This window comes from Rhineura floridana, chromosome 3 (genome assembly GCF_030035675.1).
Source record: "Rhineura floridana isolate rRhiFlo1 chromosome 3, rRhiFlo1.hap2, whole genome shotgun sequence".
NCBI lineage: Eukaryota > Metazoa > Chordata > Lepidosauria > Squamata > Rhineuridae > Rhineura > Rhineura floridana.
Genome location: NC_084482.1, coordinates 12,147,329 through 12,170,290, shown reverse-complemented (window position 1 = coordinate 12,170,290; position 22,962 = coordinate 12,147,329). Strand labels below are relative to the sequence as shown.

Sequence of the window (22,962 nt, the reverse complement as noted above, 5' to 3'; positions counted from 1 at the left end):
AGATGTCAGTATCGTTTACAGCCATAAAGTTAACCACATCCTGTTTTTCCACTGGTCAGATCGCAATGTCTTGAGAGATAGTGTACTGAGAACAGCAGCGTGGTTTGCCAACGTATGCTGTTCATTCAGTCCACCCCACATCTCCCCCTTTTTTATTTTTTAGCAAAAAGTAATTACTACGTAATGGTCGCGGAGCAACAGGTGTACACGTCTGGAAAAGGTATTGTAAAAAACAGCATAAGCCTATACTTAAAATGAGTAAAAGAATAGCATATCTAAGAATCTGACTTAGCCATCCAGTGGGCAGCCAACTCCAAAGCCACTGCCACCAAGTTGTAGGGGCGTCCTGCAAAATGTTATTAGCTAGATCCTTCAAGTTTTTTACCTGTGTTCTGATTTCAAAACTGTTGTCAGTTAAATTAAAACAGCACATATTCTTTATAGTTTCGCACCCCAACTGATGTTGTAATAGCAGGTAATCTATAGCTGCACGATTATCCAAGATAGCTTGTCTTAATATACCCTGCTCTTCATTTAACAAAGCAATGGCTCGAGAGGTGGCATTTATCATCTTAACATAATTACAGGCTAATTTATGTAATTGATTGCTGTTACTTACTGCCAATGCAGGAAGTCCAACAAGGGAGATGGCTAGTGATACACTTTCTGCTTTATTAAGCAATTCCACCTTGTCATTACAATCAGCCGGCATGGCAACAGCTTCTCTTTTCCTACGTTGGGCTAGCAACTCCCTTTTATGAAGGAAAATGGGAACCAGTCGACTCAGGCAACAGATGGTATCAGAAATATTAGCGGGAACATAATTAAAAGTGGTTTCTCCACATGTCCAAAACCATCCACCTGGTAAAGGAATGTGTCCGTACATACTGGATATGTTAATGTGCTGTGTACAATTCCATGTGGGTCTCCCAACCTTTAGACATCCCTTCTGCACCTTATGTCGACTACAATTAACCATCCGAGCACACGTATTATTAATGGAATTTGCAACATGTGATGTAAATAATTGAAAAGCATTAACAGGCAGCTGGAAGGTTGGAGTTCCCCAATTCGAAACAGTATGATATTTAATCTCTGAAGTATTCATGAACCGCCCAAGTCCTGTAATGTTCCCAATATCCCCAGGTGCTTTGCATACGGGTATTAAACATGTTCCCAACATACCCATTTCCTGTACATGTTCAGTCATGCAAAAGTCACTCACATTTGTCATTCTTGCTAACTGAACCCAGATATTGTGTTGAAACCGCATCCCCAACTCCTGCCCCAACCTGTCAGCCCCGGCGCTTCCTAAAATCCAACAAATGCAAAGTACAAAAATAGAATTTGTATTTAAAGACGCAATTAAAGCAAGAATGGTATTCTCAGTTGTCTTGTCCACCCCGGCTTGTTCCATTGCTTTTTCTGCTTGTGTTGCTAAGTTCTTTATTTGGCCCCAAGTCACGGGAGGTTGCGGAACATTCCGACCACGCTTCCTGGAAGACATCCCAGTATCCTGAAGTTGCAGAGAAAAATTAGGGATGGGATTCTTAAGATTATCGTGCCAGGACATCGTCTTTCCAGGGCCGGATACACCTAGCAGGTACCCACACAGGACCGTCAGGCGTAGACACAGCCGCGTAACCTCGACCCCACGTTATAAGCGGAACTGGGCCTTTCCACTCTGGATTTGGTAGTTGCCGAAACTGCACCCGCGGGGCAGGTAGAGACTCCGACTGCTGAAAATGCCGCTGCGCTCGAGTAGAAAAGGAAAAATGAGTATTGGGAGATTGAGACAAATTTAAATGATTAATGGTAAACAACACTTGTGCCAGCCACTCCTCTTTGGTGGCCAATCCCAGTGGTACTCCTCCTTTTTGTTTTTGTTTAAGCAAATGCTCTTTAAGGGTACGATTGGTACGTTCGACGACAGCTTGACCTGTAGAATTATAAGGAATACCAAACAAATGTGTAATGGACCACTTAGTGCAAAACTGTGCAAATTGCTGTGAAACATATGCAGGACCATTATCAGTTTTTATCGTCTGAGGTTGGCCCATGATGGCAATAGAACGAATGACATGATTAATAACATTCTTAGTTTTTTCCCCTTTCTGAGGAGTTACCCATATGTATCCGGAATATGTATCTACTGTAACATGCAAATACTTCCATGGGGAGAAAGTAGGAAAATGTGTAACATCCATTTGCCACAACTGGTTAACTATGAGACCTCGTGGGTTCACTCCTGGTTCTGGGGATAGAGTTAACTGTGTGCATTGGGGACATTGTTGAATAATGGCAGAGGCTTCCTGGGCAGTAAGATGGAATTGCTTCTGGAGTGCTTTAGCATTTTGATGATGAAGGGCATGACTTTCTATGGGTGTGCAAAGGAGGGCACGAAGAGCCTGATCGGCATATTGATTACCTTCTGTTAACAATCCTGGGAAAGGTTGATGACTGCGAATATGAAATATAGCAAATCGACAAGACCGAGTATGTATGAGTTTTTGAAGTGTAAGCATAAGAGCAAGTAGATTAGTGTCCAGCATGGGAGAGACATAACTACCGGGTAATGCAAGTACAACATTCTTAACATAAAGACTATCGGTAATAATGTTAACCTCCTGATCTGCAAAAGTCAACAGCGCCATACTAACAGCGGCCAACTCAGATCTCTGAGCGGAAGTTTGGGGTAAGGTGAAAATTGTCTTCCAAACCCCCTGCTCGTGCCATGCAACAACCCCTCTAGTTGGACTGCCATCAGTATAGACCGTGACCGCAGGTAAGGGTTGTAAACTGATTACAGATTGAAACTGGATAGGAATTTTTTGTGTAATTTGAAGCCGTGGATCTGATGAGGAACGACATGAAATTGTGCCCAAATAAGAGACTAAAGCCCATTGAAGGTCATCAGAAAGCGCAACAGCATTTTCCCATGTGTAAAGTTTAAGAGGCAACGAAATTTCAACCGGATCGATACCTAATAATTGCCTTGATCGTAATCGTGCTTTTTGGATTATTTCTGCTGCTTGCATTGGCAAAGTTGTGATAGATGACTTTGGTGTATGGGCTAAATAAAGCCACTCTATTATATGTGTAGCATTGGAGCCTGACTCCTGAGTGAGTGCAGCAAAAAGTTGGCTTCCATCAAATAAAACAAATAAAATCAGTGGTTTATTCAATATTTGTCGATCCACCCAAATAGCTTTTAACGTTGTAGCTATAATAGCTAAGGAATAGTCATATGGAATTAAATTTGGATTAGGCGTCCCACATTGTAGCGGACCCATGGGCACAATTAATTTATTTATTTCTCGTAAATCATGTAAGAGCCTCCACTTTCCAGATTTCTTTTTAATCACAAACACTGGGGTGTTATAAGGGCTATTACTTTCTGCTATATGATCAGCTTCCAGTTGCTCCTTTACCAGTTGGTGCAGAGCTTCTAATTTTTCTTTGGGTAAGGGCCATTGTTCTACCCAAATGGGTATGTCTGTCTTCCATTGTAAAGGAAGAGCTGCCTTTTGTTGGCTAATCATTAATAACAATGGTGGTCTGGAATTGCTCCAGTAAATCCCTTCCCCACAGATTTACTGAAATGTCCAAAATACAAGGGCGAATGTGGGCTATACGATCACCATCAAGAGCAACAACTTGTATCCAATCCTTACTCCGTTTTGAATCCTGAGCTCCGCCCACTCCCCACACAGAAGGGGCCACTTCTACTGGCCAAGAGGATGGCCAGTTATGTTCAGCAATTACTGTGACATCTGCCCCAGAATCTATAATACCTTCAAAAATAACATTGTTTAAACAATACTTACGAACCGGTTTCTCCCTGGTCACTTCTGCCAGTACTGCAGCTACCTGTGGATGGAAAGGATTACCTGAAATACTCACACTCGGCGATTTCGTCCTTGTAGATCCGAATCCACCAGTACGTTTTTGGGAGGAAGTGTTCGATGTGAAAAGACGATATGGCAATAACAATAGTTGCGCAAAAGAATCTCCCTTCTTCATCTGAAGGGGAAGGTGACTCCAATACTGAATATAAATAATTCCCTGATAATCAGAATCAATAACACCAGGTACCACCATTATATTATTCTTGGAAGCAGAGGATCGCGGTAGTACAAGGCCTACGGTGCCTTCTGGTAAAGGGCCAGTGAGTGTGGTAGGCATTAAAAGAACTGCTCCAGGCAAAGGAACATCTTTTGACTCTGCATGTATTAAATCAATTCCAGCGCTTCCTTGAGTAGCAGGGGTGGGTACACTTCCTTGAGATTCGGGGCTGGAAGCCTGCCCCAAGTTCAGTTTCCCTCAATAGGACGGGAAGACACATTGGTATTGGTAGTGGGAGCTGAACGACACTGATTAGCCCAATGATAACCCTTTTTACATTTCGGACAGATTTTCTTTGGCCGGTTTGTAACAGTGCCCCCACCTTTAAATGCTCCTCCGCCAGGAGCCCGACATTCCCTTCTGAAATGACCAGGCTTTTGACAATTAAAACAATTGCCTGTAGGTTTGTTACCCTGTCTTAATGCCCCAGCTAACAATGTCATGGCATGAACATGTGTACCTACCTCTGCACAAGCTTGAATCATGTCTCCCAATTCATATTGCGGTCTATGAATAATGTTTTTCAAAATCTTTTTACAGTCTGTGTTAGAATTCTCGTAAGCTAATTTTAACAATAATTCCCCTTGTGCCTGAGGGTTATCAACCTGCCGTGTCAGAGCCTCTTTCAAACGGTCAACAAACTGAAAATAGGGCTCTGTTGCTTGCTGCCGTACATTCGTAAAAGAACGTAAGGGTTCTTTCCCAGCAGGCACCTTTTTAAATGCTTTCTGTATACACTCAGCAGTTCGATGAAATGCGGCTTCAGGCAATACCCCTTGTTGTGCTATGGTAGCAAAATTACCTGACCCATAAATTTGCTCGGGAATGATATTAGCATCCCCAGCTGCTATAGCAGCATGTCTAAATTCTTGGTCCCAAACTACATATTGCGAAGGAGTCAAAATCATCCTAAAGAGATCCTTCCAATCTTGAGGGATCATGTTATATCCAGTAGCTACTCCTTCCAACATCCCTTGTACATAATTAGCCGTAATCCCATATTCTCTTACTGCCTTATTTATTTCTCTAATAACAGAAAACGGAAGAGCTGTCCAAGTTGCTATGCGATTATTAGCATTATTAGGATCTGGCTGATATGTAACGGGAAAAGCTGAAATTGTACCCTCCCAGTCTCCCATTTCTTCCATAGATAATAATCCTGAGGCTGCAGCCTGAGCTATGGCTGCTTTAACCTTCCCAGTAACCTGTTCTTGTTGGACTGGAGGGCTATATGGAGGAGCATTTACAAATTTCTCAATATCCTTTTCAGGTGTAGGTAAAGAAAGTTGGGGATAAAGAGGAGTTTTCTGGTCAGAATTGGCAAACAGCGATGTCTCTTTTATCCCTAAATGACTAATGGCCTCAGCACACTTTTGCCATAATAAGAGATGGTGAATAGGTGCTCTTGGTTCTTCATGTAATTTTCTCCCTATCTTTATCCAATCTGACTGACGTAGTGATCCTTGCTCTGGATACCATGGACATTGACATTGAATTGTTTTTAACAATGATTCAATGTGAGAACGACTTATAAAAGCTGAGGTATCCTGTTTTAAAATTTTTTGTAGCTCTTGTGCATGAACCTTCTGCTGAGCTGACAATTCCCCCCCCATACTCACGAATGGGAGCTGTACGCTGAGGTGCACCGTTGGCTGATCCTGCCAGTGGGTACGAGGGTGTTTGTTCTGAATCACGTCGGGGTCACCAGATGTAGATATCACGACACAGTGAGACACGGTGAGACCAGAGTTCAATTTCGGAGCTCCCCTCGTAATTCTCGTCTCCGCTTTTATTTTACCTCCGCTTGGAGGCGTGGATTATTTTCTCTCCATAAACAGCCTATGACCTTTAACTATTGTATAACATCACGTACATACATAGTACAACAGCATTATCTACGTGGCAATATGCAGGCAGTTATTTAACCACTACAGATGTCAGTATCGTTTACAGCCATAAAGTTAACCACATCCTGTTTTTCCACTGGTCAGATCGCAATGTCTTGAGAGATAGTGTACTGAGAACAGCAGCGTGGTTTGCCAACGTATGCTGTTCATTCAGTCCACCCCACACACGAGAGAACTGACTCTTGAGTATAATGCCTGTGAAGTTAAAAAGGTAATAAAATGAATGCAAAAAACTAAGGAAGATGGTGAGTTTGCAGATACTGATGACAGTTAGAGCGAGTGGCAGGTGGCAGAGAGAACAGGTCTGAAGAAATCAAACTCAGGCTGTGTGTTTATCAGTTAAGCCTATGGTTGAGACCAGCTGAGGCAAAGGACGTTCCTGTATCACTGCAAAACAAGTCACTGAAAAGAAACACACACACACACACAAAGGAAAACGGAGAATTTACCTGCTGAAGGCCCTGACAACTGAAAGTGAATATGCCATGAGGCTGTTCCTATATGCAGGGATGGGGAATATTTTTCAGGCAGAGGTCCACATTACCTTCTGGTCACCCTTCCGAGGGCCACATGCCAATGGTAGGCAGGGGCAGAGGCAAAAGTAAGTGGAGCAATGAATGTAAATACTACCTCTGTACATAGGCTAGCTTCTACACACACTCGCACACCCCTCTGTCCTCCATCCAGGTAAACAAGGGGAATTATCATATAATTATCATATGATTCTGCCTGTCCGCTTAGATGAGTGGGTCCCATCACCTTCTGAGGCACGGTTGGTGGAAACACGTGAAAGGGTCTTCTTCTGTTGCTGCACTCAGCGTTTGAACTCTCCTGCCCTGGGAGACTTCTCTGATGATGTCTGGCTGCCAAGTAAAAACATTTCTGCTTTCGCAGGCTTTTGGCCCAACTGCTGCCTGATTATATTTTTGTCTTCTGCCGCTCTTTTTTTTAGTTCAAACCTATGCATGTCTACACAGAAATATGCTTCACTGAGTTGAGTGAGGTTTATTCCCAGGTACATGGACCACAACCTCAGCTGCTTGTTTTTATATAATTGGCTGCTTTTATACAGTGATGTTGGCTGCCTTGAGATTTTCTTCTGATGGGGAATGGAAAGGCAGTGTACAACTGTTTAATCGTGTTCTTCCCTCACAGTACTGAGGGAACTGTTGAAAACTACAGGTTGGTAGTCATGAAACTGGCAGTGTTATATAAGGCCACAATTTATGCCATATAATAAGAGACCTCGCGATAATGTTGCTTGCTGAACCGCAGATTCGGAAATACCTCACGACGATGTCCCTGGAGTGAAATACTGCTTAGATTGCAGCTTTCATACACAGAAGCCCTGTAACGCGGGTGCGTCCTTTGTCCCCCCACCCCTGCTTTATAGTGAGGTTCTACTGTGCTTATTTTTAACCCATCTAAGCTGTAAACCGCCCAGAGAGCTTCGGCTATAGGGTGGTATATAAATGTAATAAATAATATTCCAGCTAGGCAAAAGCTCTCACGCCACAAAGCAGGGCCAGTGAGGGGTGTGGTCCAAGGAGAGTTCTGAGGCCAAACCAAGAGGCCTAGAGGGCCATACTTGGTCACTGGGCCTAAGCATCCCTCTGCCCTTCACGATATAGCCATAAAATGCTTCAATTTCGAGACTCTCTACATAATATAGCAGAGGAAGGCCTCAGGAGGGAGGAGAGGGGAAAGTATCCTGGATGTGGCACATTCAGGACATTTTTCTGCTCACCCCTATTGAAAACAACCAAGCTCCATCATCGTACCAATACAGGTCTTTGTATTTTTCAATTAAAGAAGGAAGGCTGTTTCACTAGAACTTTAACAAAGGCCACAATGCAGTCCAGCTGAGAATTTCACATCATCTGCAAGTAAAATGTTTATTTTAAAATGGTAGCTAGAACACCAAAATGCTAGTGACAAAAAGAATAAGAACATAGCTTCTAAGAGCTATGGATAGATTTGCAAAATTTATTTATTTATTATACTTGTATACTGCCCCATAGCCGAAGCTCTCTGGGCTGTTTACAGTAACTAAAAACAAATACAATTTAAAATACATCTTTTTAAAAAACAATTTAAAACACAATTTAAAAATTTAAAACAATAGAAAATATTGCATACTATCTTTGTGCTCAAGGGCTTTGTTTTTAATTGTAAAAAAGATGTTTTCTGAATCACAATTTAGTTTCCTTCCTTAAAAAAATAAAAGGACATCATACCCTGTAATAGCCACTGATAGTACTAGCAAGCCAAGGCTACACAATAGGCCTGTTTACTTAAATGCGACTGTGAATGGGGCTACAAAAGGCCAGTTACCATGCAACACCAAATCAACATCTTAGGAAGAGAGTGGAATTAAACAAGGGTGCAAAAATGCTCACAAAGCATAGGAACCAAACTGAGAGACCCCCCCCCACACACACACATGCAGAGACAAGAAAGACTGTTGTTGCTGGTTCGTGTTTGTTCTCCTCTTCCTTCCTTTCACCGGTACTCATAGGAGAAGTCTGCTTCCTGCTGTCTTCAGCAACCTAAGTGCCATGACCCATTTTTAAGCTGTCTGTGGTTATTGACCACATGGATATTTGTGCCTGTGAATTTATGAAGTTGAATGAAGAGGGAGAGAGAGTACTGAACAGTTTTGTCCACTTTTGGTTCTGTGGCTAAACTCTTGGCATCATGTTATTAATGGGGAATTTTATATATCCACACATATATAATCATAGATATTAAGAAGGTATATGTTTTATAATCATAAGGAGTTAAGCATTGAACTGCAGGCCTATTGAGGCCCTGAGATTCAGGCTCACAGAGAATTTCCATAGGCCTCAATCAGGATCTGTGAGCAAACCAGGCATGGTCACAGTGATCTCCTGTTTCCTTGCCAAATTCGTCCGGTGCCAAATTCGGCCAGTGCATGACTGACAAGTGATTAATTAGTCTATTGTATAAACTCAATCAGCATATAACTGGTAAGCAGTGATTAATATGATAATTGGTTTTGATCCAAGGAGATAAGTTTCTTGTGTAGAGCAAGAACTCCATCCAGGGGAGAAATTATGAAACATGTATAGAAGTTATAATGAGACAAACAGTATGATTTTATAATGATTTTAAAATAATCCAGTGTGTTACAGCATTAGAAAGTGTGTTTTTCATGGTGAAAAGGGAGTAAAGGTAGCTTGCCTTTTCCATTTTCTCTGAGACTGAGAAACAGGAGCTGGATTTGGAATTTCCCAGTGTATTTCTTAACTAAGTGAACTTCCAGCTCCTTAATTATAACCTTTCCTCTACAGTTCAGAATTTTACCATTAGAAATGGGATTTCTGAGAAAGTATAAGGACATAAGAACCCCTATAGCAAAGGAATAGAATTGGGGGTGCTCATACATTCCCAAGCACTCTAAGTTGGGGCAAACTTAACTCAAGGAACCTGTTCAAATATCTCCAGGTGTAGGGTCAGGGTGGTCGATGAGAGCAATGAAAGTACAGAGATGCATGAAAGAACATTCACAATAGCAGAATGCAAGTGTGTGGCAGAAACTAGTCTCAGCTAGTCCCAAAATTCATTAGTCAAAGTGGACAATGGTGATATTAATGAGATGGACAGAATCTTGGAATCAGCACTGGAGTTACCTAATATTTTCTGATTGGTTTGGAACGATTATAGAGAGGAGGAACTGTAATGTTATGTGGGCAGGAACTCGTGAGATTGGTGAATCACTGTCACATGCTGTAATTGTACACTATAAAAGAGCTTGCACACAGTGTCTCAGTGCAGTCTCTCCTGGATGTTTCTGGGAGGCTGACCCTGCATATGCTTGTAAAGAATAAAGGCCTACCTTTTTGCTTCAAGCCTGTGTCCTCAATTTTTTTTTTTAAGGACCCCCTGCAAAAGATCCCAATGGAGAAAAATTCTCCATCATTATATGCATACACAAAGAAAGCAGTGATCTGCAGCTATTATCACACGTTTCAAGGCCGAACAAGCTGAGTTCTTATCCATCAGGTCAAAATTGGAGTTACAAGAGGAAAAATGAGAGCTAGATACAACTTTCCCCCTCCTATGGAATCAGCACTGTTGCTAGAAAAAAATGTTATCATACAGCATGGGTGCACTGTGCTTTATTGAAATTGGGGGATGGGGACCATTTTCTTCCTATTTGGTTGATAGAATGGAATTATTAATGTCAGGCAAGGATCTGACCAATAGGACAGAAAATATTTTCCATATGCCCCACTCTGTTAAGTTGCAGGGCAAGAATACCATTGCCCCTAAAGTGTAGATAGAAGAGAAAAAGGGGGGGGGAGACCACAGCAGGCATCATGTTGAGAACTGGGCAGCAGCAGTGGTCTTGCATCAGGAAGAATGCAGCTGTCTCTACCCCTCTGGAGGCTGAACCATGGGTGGCTTTGTCTGGGGAAGTCTGAGCAGTTTCCGTGCTGGGGAATGTTCCAATCTCTGGAATGTCCTTGATGCTGAAATTGAAACAAGAATGTTTATTTAAGTCATTTCTATACCGCTTTATGTTTTGGGAGAAAAAAATCTTAAAGCAGTTTACAACTAAATTAAAACTTCAAACAAAACATCACAAAATATTAAAAGAAAACATTACAGATACAGGTCAAATATAAATTAGACATCCAAAACAGCATAATCAACAGAAAAATAAAGTATTCTCTTAAACATAAACATTATGAGTAAGAATCAATTAGAAAAATGAATGAATGGATTTTATTACAGCCGAAGGCCAATACAAAATCATCACACAACGTTTAAAACCATTATTAAGACAAACTAAAATAGACATTCCAATGCCGGGTCTCTCATGTAGACATTTGAGTTATCATTGTTCTACGAGTTGTGATAGCCATGGCACAGAATCTAGCAACAATATATGTGATTTGTGGGTAGAGATCTTGTAGCAAAAAATTAGTATAAAATAGAGGATCATGACCAGGAAACATTTGGACGATAGGAGTGATGCTAAAAGAACAAATGTTTTGATAAAAAGTACAATGTAAGAGCATATGCGTAATAGTCTCGACTTCTCCGATCCCACACGGGCACAGCCTAGCTGCGCGTGGGACTCCACGAAATCTGCCCTCGAGGAGAGCTGACGGCATTACGTTGAATCTCGCCATAGTAAAGGCTTTCCTGTATCTAACAATGGACAGGTTACTGAGATATTGGGCTGGTATGAAGCGCGTGTAGGCAGTAATGAGTTTGAACTTATCAGGTGGTACAGTTAAATGGGTTTGCAGTTCTATATCCATTATGCGTTGGGAGATGGCTGACCATGCTTTAGCATACCCCAATTTTGAAATTATAGGAGATGAGAAACCTAGGGATGCTACTTTCTTAATCAAAGAATTGTGCCAAGAGGATTGAAAGGTGTCAAAAAGTACTAAAGGGGCCAGGCCTACAGGTAGGAATTGAAGTTTTAACCATAGTTTTAGCTTGAGTTTCCAAATTCTTGCTTCTATGGTAGGTAGGCCGGCTTCCATTCTTAGAATGTTGTTTGAGACACATGATGGAATCCCGAGGACAGCCCTCAGAAATTTTGTTTGTATGGTTTCAAAGGACAGTGATTTCGGAAAAGTCAAGACCTGTGAGCCATATAGCATCTGCGAGATGACCTTCGCCACAAAAACTTGGATGGAAGAAAAGATGTGTTGTCCACCCTTAGTATAAAAAAACGATAAGAGTGCTTTCGAGGTCCTCCGAGCACTAGAGATAGTGTTCTTAACATGGAGATGCCATAGACCTGAGGCATGAAAAGTCACTCCCAGATATCGGAAAGATGAAACCTGTTCAATTTTAAGGCCATTCAACTGCCAACTATGTCTCACCTTTCTCTTAGAGAACACTAATACTTTTGTTTTAGCATGATTAATAATTAGCTGATCCCTAGCACAATGGTCAGCCAATGCACGCAGAAGACGCCGCAATCCACTGCATGTCAATGATAATAAAACTACATCAAATTAGAAAAATACAAACTCCATAAAACAGCATTAATTAAAAATAACCAAAATAGGAGCTGCATGTCCCCATATACACACACAGCAACCCCTCCCAAATATGTCCTTAAGCAGTCCTCCACGTCCAAAACTCTCTCCAATTCATTCCCACAAACCATACAATTAACGAATCTCCAGCCAAACAACCATTAAGGAGCAAATGCTTGGTCTGCAAAAATACATAGCAACATCAAGCGTAATTGACAAGTAATTCACCCATTTCCATCTAGGGCAACACAGTGTCATACAAACAATGCAACTGCTCCCTCCCTGTCTTTCACTCAGGTAGGGTCCTACTCTATACTGGTTCAGTCACCCACTCAGTGGTACTGGGCAACTCTGAAACACAGAGACATGACAGCCCAAATTGGGCAACGAAAGCACAATTCGAACTACCACCCAATAATACAACACCACTCAGTTTCTCCTACTACCGGATAATACATTCAACAGCACAAATTTAAAGGGGGTAATGCCCCCATGGGGACCCTGAAAGGTCTGCATTGCAATGCTGCCTTCTTAGCTGATCTGTGGGGCGGGCACAATCAATTAGCTGCAAGTGTTTCCACTCTCCTCTTCTGGAATTAGTAGCAGTGTCCTGGCTGGCTGGGCACCTAGAAACAGGGTGGGCAAGCAGATGGAATAGCCACTTCCCTGTCTTAGGACCCCACACCAGCAGGACAAAAGCAGAACAGGTCAGTTGCCTCCAGATACCTCTGATTAACTAAAAGGCTAGAATACAGTAAAAACAAAGACCACCAGGTAGCACATTTATGGGAAATTATTTTATTGGCAAGGCTTCATGTTTGAGAGAGGAATAGCTATCTTTTTTCCAGCAAAAGTGAGGGAACCATCTCAGTGGAATGAGTCAAAGTCCTCCCCCTCTGCAACTCCATCAATATCTTTTTTTGCAGACTGGACAGAGAATGTCTTCAGTCTCTCCCTAATATAATTTGTTTTCTCAACTTTCATTTGACAGAACTTGTATACTGCTTAATCATAAAAACTAAATGATTTTCTAAAAATATACATTAACATTATCGATAAAATTCTGAAGTTCAAAACAAGTCCACCTTAAAAAATTCAAAATATGAATAAAGCCAGTAGTTAAAAATATAAATTATAAAATAAAGTTACATATTAAAATACATGTCAATTTTACCTATCTGTGTAGGCTTGCCTTAAAAAAAATGTTTTTAGGAAGTTCTGAAAACAGTTCAGCAAAAGCGGCTGCCCACTGTCAATTTCCATCATTCTCATAGTTCTCCATATCTTTTGTAGCTGGTGCCCAGATCTGAATCTGGTACCACCACATTTATCTGGTGTTGAATACTGCAGGGCAATTTTCTCCTCCTCCAACATATCTTGGATGCTTCTGTTAATACAACCTAGAGTAGCATTGACCTCTGGCCATTGTGCCACATTAACTTAACACTAGCATGCTATGGTAGGTAAGAATCACCTACAGGCAATAAAGAGGTGAAATATTTATAAAAGGGAAGAAAATTGGTTCAGGTATGTGTGTGTATAAATAAACTAGCATAGACAACTAATAAAACTATTATAGTTTTACAAATAAGTGTATCACCTCTTAAAAAATCAGCAACTTGAGCACATTTTACAGGTGCTATTGGACACATCACAGAATGACCACAGGGTTAATATACAAAGGTAGAACTTAAAATTACAAGTCTTGTATTGTGAAGTATAGCAAAAGACCAACAGGAGAACAAGGTTCAATGAGTATTACACCAATTCATATGCAAGAGCTATCTGCTTTGAGAATCAGGGAATGCAAATACATGATTCCCACAAGGTTCTGAAAATTCCCTACAGGGAAAGCATCAACCCAGGAACCTGCATCAACATCTTAGGAAGACTCTAGTCTTCTATAACTTTATTATATAAATCCAACAAACCCGGCAATCCCAATAACATCAATTAGGTCATACCTATAAAGCCAGGGATCCTAAAAACCCAGTAACAAGGTTTGAAAGGATGCAAAATTAGGCTTGAAATGAGTTAGTACGATTTGAGAAGAAAATATCACTTTCAATTTTCTACATATCCAAAAATCAAGACAAATTTCATATCTGATGTGCAATGTATCCCAAATGCAGCAAAAGACACACTCCCACAACTCTTATATGCAAGGATATGCACTTTCTCCCCCTATGCATTGGGAAAATACCTTAATATGGGGGACAGGAGGGTTTATGGCTGTTATGCTGTATTTAGATATTTAATGCAATATTATGTCTTCCCTGATTAAGCAGCAATCACTCCATGGCTAAATAAATGCTTACCAAGTTGCACTGACAGCTTCTGGAGATACCGTGTAATGTCTTCCATATAAGTTTGGCAAACCTTCACCACTTGATGAATTTCATCCAGCTGAGGACACAAACATTTTAAAGGTGAAAACCTAACAATGACACAATCAGCCCAGATCCCTAGAAATGAGAGACTTCCCTTCCAGTTCTCTCGTTTCATGCCATCTGCTCTGGCTATTACTAGAATGAGCTGTTCAGAAGAAAATCTAGACCTACTCAGCTATAGAAAATAAAATCTTCCTCCTGAGTAGTGAGCCATAACTGTTACCATCTACTCCGTTTAAACCTTCATTCTAACTCAACTCTTGCCTAACGCCACGCCACTGGAACTTGTTCAAGGATCCACATGTTTTGAATGAACCTGGTAACCAGCCACTGTGGTCATCCCAATCCCTTCTCCTCCCAAGCTCTCTGGAATGGTGGGGGGGGAGACGGAGAGGGAGAGAGAGAAAGAGAGAGAGAGAGAGAGAGAGACGGGAGGAGTCAGCCTCACTTTGTGCCAGGCTCTATAAAAATTTGAAAGCAGCTGAACCCTCCAATTCCTCCTCCCAAGACCACTGCCAGTGGAGGGATGTGATCTTTTCCAACCAGTATGAAGCAAGACACATTTCTCTAGTTTGTGATGTGCAAATAACGGTGTGTGTGTGGGGGGGGGGTGTCTCACATCTTACTCGGGTCATTGATAGATTGTGGCATGGTAGTCCTTTAGTACTCTTTCTACCTCTTCCCCATAAAGGCACATTATTTACAAGGGTGTCTACAAATTTTCATGCTCACAATTGTACCAAAGCTCAAAATACATCTTATACAAGTTTCTGCAGAACACTCATAAGAGACCCTTGCTGATCAGGCCTAAGGCCCATACAGTCCAGCATTGTTTTCATAGTGGCCAAGCAAATGCCTATGAAAAGTCCACCAGCAGGACCCGAGTGCCACAGTGCTGTCCCCACTGGTGTTCTCTAGCAAACGGTATTCAAAGGCATACTGCCTCTGACAGTGGAGGCAGAACATAGCAATAGTGGCTAGTAACCAATGTGTCTAATCCCTTTTAAAGAAGTCCAGGTTGGTGGCCATCACAACTTGTAGCAATTTCCATAGTTTAACTATGCATTATGTGAAGAAGTATTTCCTTCTCTCTGCCCTGAACTTTCCAACATTCTGCTTCATTGGATGACTCACCACCAGCACCATGCAGTCAAAGACCTCTCCTTGACAATCCATTATTTTCTGATAGTTTGGCTTGGCCTGAAGTACATGGGCCTGGGATGTCTCAAGATAGCTAAAAGGCTCCTCTGGGACTTGTTTCAACTTGTACTGCTGTAGCTGCCTTAAAAGCAAAAGTTTCAATTGTCAATAGTTGATGCCACCCAGCATAGCAACATCAGAAAGCACATTTATAGGCTCAAAGCTAGGGACAATGCCACAATACAGCCCAATAAGACTTGTCTAGGATACATATTTATATTAGCACTCTAAGCATCCAAAAGAGTTTGTATACATTGTCTCAGTAATTATAATAACTAGAATATTAGGTTACCAACAGAGTTGCTACAAGCTACTGAGACTAAATCTGTCCAAATTTTGACAAACATTTGTCAAGAAATATGGAAAACTAAACAATGGCCCACAGACTGGAAGCGTTCAATATATATCCCAGTTCCAAAGAAAGGGGATCCCAGAGAATGCAGTAATTATCGAACTATTGCCTTAATATCCCATGCAAGTAAAGTAATGCTCAAGATTCTACAACAAAGACTCTTACCATATATGGAGCAAGAAATGCCAGACCTCCAAGCTGGATTTAGAAAGGGAAGAGGCACCAGAGATCATATTGCAAACATATGTTGGATAATGGAACGGAGCAAGGAATTTCAGAAGAAAATCACCCTGTGCTTTATAGATTACAGCAAAGCCTTTGACTGTGTAGATCATGAAAAACTATGGAATGCTCTAAAAGAAATTGGGATGCCACAGCATCTGATTGTCCTGATGCGCAACCTATACTCTGCACAAGAGGCTACTGTAAGGACAGAATATGGAGAAACCGACTGGTTCCCCATCAGAAAGGGTGTGAGACAGGAGTGTATTTTATCACCCTATTTGTTTAATCCGTACGCAGAACATGTAATACAGAAAGCAGGATTGGACCAAGATGAAGGAGGTGTGAAAATTGGAGGGAGAAATAGCAATAATTTAAGATATGCAGACAATACCATACTCTTAGCAGAAACCAGTAATGATTTGAAACGAATGCTGATGAAAGTTAAAGAGGAAAGCACAAAAACAGGACTACAGCTGAATGTCAAAAAGACTAAAGTAATGACAACAGAAGATTTATGTAACTTTAAAGTTGACAATGAGGACATTGAACTTGTCAAGGATTATCAATACCTCGGCACAGTCATTAACCAAAATGGAGACAATAGTCAAGAAATCAGAAGAAGGCTAGGACTGGGGAGGGCAGCTGTGAGAAAACTAGAAAAGGTCCTCAAATGCAAAGATTATCACTGAACACCAAAGTCAGGATCATTCAGACCATGGTATTCCCGATCTCTATGTATGGATGTGAAAGTTGGACAGTGAAAAAGGCGGGTAAGAGAAAAATCAACTCATTTGAAATGTGGTGCTGGAGGAGAGCTTTGCGCATACCATGGACTGCGAAAAAGACAAATACTTGGGTGTTAGAACAAATTAAACCAGAACTATCACTAGAAGCTAAAATGATGAAACTGAGGTTATCCTACTTTGGACACATCATGGGAAGACCAGATTCACTAGAAAAGATGATAATGCTGGGGAAAACAGAAGGGAGTAGAAAAAGAGGAAGGCCAAACAAAGATGGGTTGATTCCATAAAGGAAGCCACAGACCTGAACTTACAAGATCTGAATAGGGTGGTTCATGACAAATGCTGTTAGAGGTCACTGATTCATAGGGTCGCCATAAGTCGTAATCAACTTGAAGGCACATAACAACAACAAGAATATTAGGTAAGTTAGCATTATCCTCATATACTACAAATTGGGGAAGGGCTGGGAGAATAGCAGCTTCTCTAAGTCCTCTACACCAGAATTCAGATTGTGAAATAAATCAGATTAGGTATCCTAGGTTCAGAGGAGTTATCCACAGTTAATCATTAAATTACAGGGGATTGATGGAAAACAGTGGAGAGTCACTGCACACTTCAATTTTTATAAATTGACTTTTTCGCTAAATTTAAATACACAAACAGAAAGTATCAAGATCAGGCCAACAAGTGAAGATAACAACCTGATGGAAACACATATACAAAGCAATCAAGCTTGATATGGAAGAATAAAGAACTGTTAATGCATAGTCCACACTTACAGTCACTCGGCGACACACAAATTAAATATTATTATTATTATTATTATGACTGACATTAAACTTAATGGAATCCACAACTGGAATGAGTAGGCCCATAGAAACAAAGCACTCTGTAGCAAAATATCTAATAGAGCCAGTGTTAGGGTGCTGGACTACAACCTGGAAGACCAGAGTTTGAATCCCCACTCAGCTATGAAGCTCACTGGGTGACCTTGGGCCAGTCACTGTCTCTCAGCCTAACCTACCTCACATGGTTGTTGTGAGGATCAACGCGGGAGAACCACGTACACCACCTTCAGCTTTCCTTTGAGGAGAGGTGGGATATAAATTTAACTAAATAAATAAAAGTATAAATAAAAATATAGCCTGGTCCAAGGCTTTGGTCTGAAGGCACATAAGGCCACTTCCCTGCTAAAGCTAAGCAGGGCCAGGTCTGGTCAGTGCCTGGATAGGAGACCACCTGGGAGCCATATGTAAGCCGCCTTTGGTTTCAATCATGAAACGAAAGGCAGGGTATAAATGTAATAAATAAATAAATAAATAATAAAATTTTAATATCAAGTTTAAGAACAAGAAGTCATGAAATACTTTTTCCCCTCACCAGACTACACGCTTGGTGAAGCAAGACTACTCTTAGACAGTGAAAATACCATCAGTCTTGAAGGAGAATAAAGATACCACAGCTAGGCAACTGCTATTGCTCAGTAGCTATGCCTTGAGGGAACTGCTGTACTTGGCTCCCTCTGCTATGCCCTTGGACTGTGATGAAAAGACTTGTAGCCCTGGGGAAGGAGAATAAAAAGCACACACCATGTATAACTGCTAGCACTCCAGGAAGTGAGATGGAATAAAAGGCACCAGGAGCACACATATTGCCTTAATGAGAACCGAGTTTGAGGAATGCAGGGAGGGGGGGATATACTAACACAGAGCAGTGCTTTGTGTAGGAGGGAACAGAAGTAGCCAGAATATCATTATATATATATTTTTGGTAGATTCTTCTGAATCCATAGGTTGGATATACATCAAATAAATTAACTAATAGGCAAAAAAAAAACCTTGCGGTTTAAGAATGTACCTGTAGCCAACAGATATTTCTATCAAACTTTAAAAAGCAGGAAAATTGGGTAGCTATAGTGAATGCAACAGGGGAGCAGGAGACCTGATCTCCTCTCTGAGATATTGTATTGCCCTACAAATTTGTAAAAATGCAAACACAATTTGGGTTGGTCTTTCACAGTCCAATTCACTTCCTATATAGCTTGGAAGAATTTGGTAACATGTGCCTCTGAGCAATAAGAGTCTAACAACTCTCTTCACCCTTCACAAACTACACTTCCCAGGATTCTTTGGGCAGATCCATGACTGTTTAAAGTGAAATAAATGTCTAGCATGGGTGTGGCCACCTGATTAGCAAAGCCAAACAGCTGTGAGTCTGGCTTTTAGAACATTGATGCGCATGCCTGATGCTATAATAGACTTCAATGTTAAATTTCTTAAATTAATTAAAAATTAGCCATGCATTTTTTTTAACTTTTAAACTGCAGAAGATGAAGGTCAGAGTATGGGGCAAGGTCAGTAATAGGATTACAGGTACTCCGTGAACATGGCTGATCTTTAATTTCAACAAATTATGAGAACTCACAGAAAAAAGTCCAACACATCTACATTTTTTTTCTCTTGTTTTACACTTGAACTCAATTCTCTGACTGTTTTGTGTATTGCCATGAAAACCAAGAGGGCTGTTAAGCAAGCATTTCTGAGTTCAGGTCTATAGGTTTTGTAAGGTTTTGTTTTGAAATGTGCTTATGGGAAGCAGCAGAATGGCATGGGGGGTATTTTCAATTTAACATTGCAGAATGTGAAAAATCCATGTTGGCTATGGTAAACAGCCACTCTCATCTGGCCCCTGAAAAAATATAAATCCACAAAATGAAAACAAGATTCCTGAGTGAGAAAGTTCTGAATGACAAACCATTAAATGAATATCACCTTATTAGAATAAATGACTACTGAGAAATTGCTTAATAATCAATCAGGAATTGGACTTCTTATGCATCTCTATGGAAACAATAAAAAGTTCTTACAAGCTAATTCTTATATTAAGTCATGTGGAATTCTGTACAAGAATGCAAGGAAAACAAGCAAACACACTATTTTATCATTTATAAAAGTGAATTTATACTAAGCGCTGTAACATGAACATGCACAAGTCCCTACACTATATTTATTTATTCAAATAGTACTTATAGCCCATTCATCACCAAATGGTTCCAGGGTGGATTACAAAAACATTACAATTAAACACAAATACTAATTACATTAAGATCATAAAATAAAGCCACACACACTCTATAATATACCAGCTTCAGGCATGTTCCAGCCTTAAAAATAAAAATAAAGTTTCCAATACATGCTGTCCAATAAAGGCAAAAGGTGAATACTCTGATGCAGAGAAGCAAACACCAGTCAGTGGGAGGAAACAGATATTAAAGAGTAGATTTTAGCACTGAAAATCTCATGTATCCAGGGGAACACACACACACTCACACACACTTCAGAAGGCGTTTTACCCCACTGCTTCTTTTTCTCAAGGATTCTACTCCCAACCTAATGGCAACTTTTAAAATAAAATGTAGGATATTACTTTTTCCCCTAAGGATGATTGGTTTCTTCAGGGAAATCACTGAAACACAGTGAACTTTCCTCAAGATATCTTAATGTTAAACTAAGATCTGCCGAAATGGCTAATAACCCCTGCCACCACCTCACAAAGCCTGTTACTACTTCTTGGCATTTTAAAGTATTCTATTTTGTCAGAATTTAAATGGGATATTGATGAATCATAATTTCTGTAAAACATTATACTACCATAGCTTCTCTGCCCATAAGACTAATGTTTCCAGATTCTTTATTACCCAACTCCTACAACAAAAATAAAGACAGATTTTTATATAGTAGGGCCCCACTTACCGGTGTTCTGTTTTGCAGCGTTCCGCTGATGCGGCAGCTTTCAATTCGGGGAAATTCCCCGTTTTAAAGCCAATTTTGCAATTTTACGGCATTTTGTGACATTTTTGCGTCATTTTCAAGCGACGCGGCCCATTATAATCAATGGGTTCCACTTTAAGGCAATTTCCGCTTTACGGCGGGGGCCTGGTCCCTAACCCACCGTATAAGCGGGGCCCTACCGTACAGGTTTTTAGGCAAGAACTCAGTAAAGTAGGGCCCCGCTTATTGGCGCTTCGCTTTCTGGCGTTCTGCTAATGGGGTGGTGGGAAATTCCCCGTTTTAAAGCCAGTTTTGCGCTTTTGCAGCATTTTGCTGCATTTTCGAATGACGCACCCCATTATACTCAATGGTTCCGCTTTACGGCGGCAGTCCAGAATGGAACCTGCCGTATAAGCGGGGCCCGCCTGTATGTTCTTCCATGTTTAGGCTTCCACATGTGTGAAACTGCCTTCTGGGAAGTGTGACAAACCTACCATTCTCCCAGCTTTGGACTTACAGAAGGGGGTGGGAATACTCCCTGCAGTTGCACGATGATCCCTGCCCCTTCCTCATTGCTGAAAGACTAGGAGTATTTGGTCACTGTGATGCTGATCACCTTGTCCTCCCCGTCCTCCCACCTTTTCCAGCCCCAGGCACACCTCTCTATGAGGTCAGAAACTAGCAGAGCCAAATAGTGTGGGCCTCTGTCCATATTCAATTCTCTTTCTGACCTCTCCTCTTAAGCTTCTCAAGTTTCTTGTCACTGTGCTAATTTTATAGCCTTTGAGTTACTTCTGCTCTGTTCAGAGTTCAGTTTTTGTAACCTTCTTCAGCTGGCTTCTCTACAAACAAGATAGTCAAGAATCTAACCTGGATATTTCCTCAGCATTTTTCTGGTAAGACAATAGTAGTTCCTCCCAAGCTCGATTCTCTGTAGAGAACCTGTACAAAGAAGAGACAATAGAGTAGTGCTAAGGCATTGCTCTTCTGCAATTAGATGAATTCTGCAAGTAGGTGAAATTCCAGACAAGCACTAATAATAATAATAATAATAATAATACTCACCTTTCATCAGAAGGTGAATATCAACAGTTTAAAACAAATCTCATTCACAAACAGAGAGGGTCCTGAAAACATATATCTCAATTGTCAAAGGCCAGGGTGAAAAGGTATGTTTTCAGCATACATGGAAGCTGTACTATGAAGGTGCCAGACACACCTCTGTGTATGTGGGGGGAGGGGATTCTACAACTTAGGGCCTGCCACAGGGAATGCCCTCTCCCAGGCCACCATCACCCCAAAGTTCTGAGTGCAAAGGAACTACCAAGAGGGACACTTCTTCTGATCTCAGCACCCAAGAAGGTCTTGTAGGGAAGGAGACAGTCTTCCATATGATGCTATATGAACCTCTTCACTATGACCAAGATCTCAGATGTTTACTCAAAATTGTCTCATTTAGCAAAGGTTCCCAATTACATTTATTTAGTTCCCTCCTTGTAATTTAAGCCCACTTTACAGCTTCCTGATTAAAGTGGCTGGGAAATCATTTATCAATAGCTTATTAATTGTTCCTTGAATAACCTCTCATTTTCCCCAGTCAGTTTCTATTCCCACAGACAGTGAGGAGGCTTTAAAACTGGTTCTCTTATAATTTATTATTTTAAATACCACAATAGCACTACTTTGTTATTAAAAAAATAACAACTAGCAATTTAATCCATGGTCCTCCAGACATTGCTGAACTACAGCCCCAGCCAGCATGGCCACTATTCAAGGATTATGGGAGTTTTTGACCAGCAATACCTTTGGGGGGGGCAAAGATTAGCCACTCCTGAATTAAAGCGTTCCTCCTTTGTGGGAACAGAAACTGACATTGGAGGATGTGAGAAGCTATTCATCATTAAAACATCCCAACTGTGCTCATCAGGAATTAATAAAATGGGCTGAACCAATAAACAGAAAGTGTTTTATTTAAAGGCATAAAAACTCGTTAAAGCCTCAGTAGTACTTTCCCCTCCAGAATAGGCGGGCTGGTGCTGTAATTGCACTTTACTACCAAAAAATTGCCACAAATCAGCTTTGAAAAAGAAGGGAGGAACCCACAGAGAATGCTGGACTAGCAGCAGTATTGGGATGCTTTGTAAAAAGTAGGTGAACAAAGGATTGCAATTCCAGAGAAGCACAGAAGCTACCCCCATTTCTAGACACTCAAGTAAAA

General features: G+C 40.9%; 1 protein-coding gene across 1 annotated transcript in view; it reads right to left on the bottom strand.

Moving 5' to 3' along the window:
• Positions 1-8,252: 8,252 nt before the first annotated feature.
• DSN1 (DSN1 component of MIS12 kinetochore complex) overlaps positions 8,253-22,962 on the bottom strand; it is a 46,320-nt gene continuing 31,610 nt past the window's right edge. The window contains exons 9-12 of the mRNA XM_061614479.1: positions 21,615-21,686; positions 15,586-15,733; positions 14,380-14,467; positions 8,253-10,528 (exon numbers count right to left, since the gene is read on the bottom strand). Coding sequence (XP_061470463.1) covers positions 10,431-10,528; positions 14,380-14,467; positions 15,586-15,733; positions 21,615-21,686 — 406 coding nt within the window. The 3' untranslated portion in view covers positions 8,253-10,430. The remainder of the gene's footprint in view (positions 10,529-14,379; positions 14,468-15,585; positions 15,734-21,614; positions 21,687-22,962) is intronic.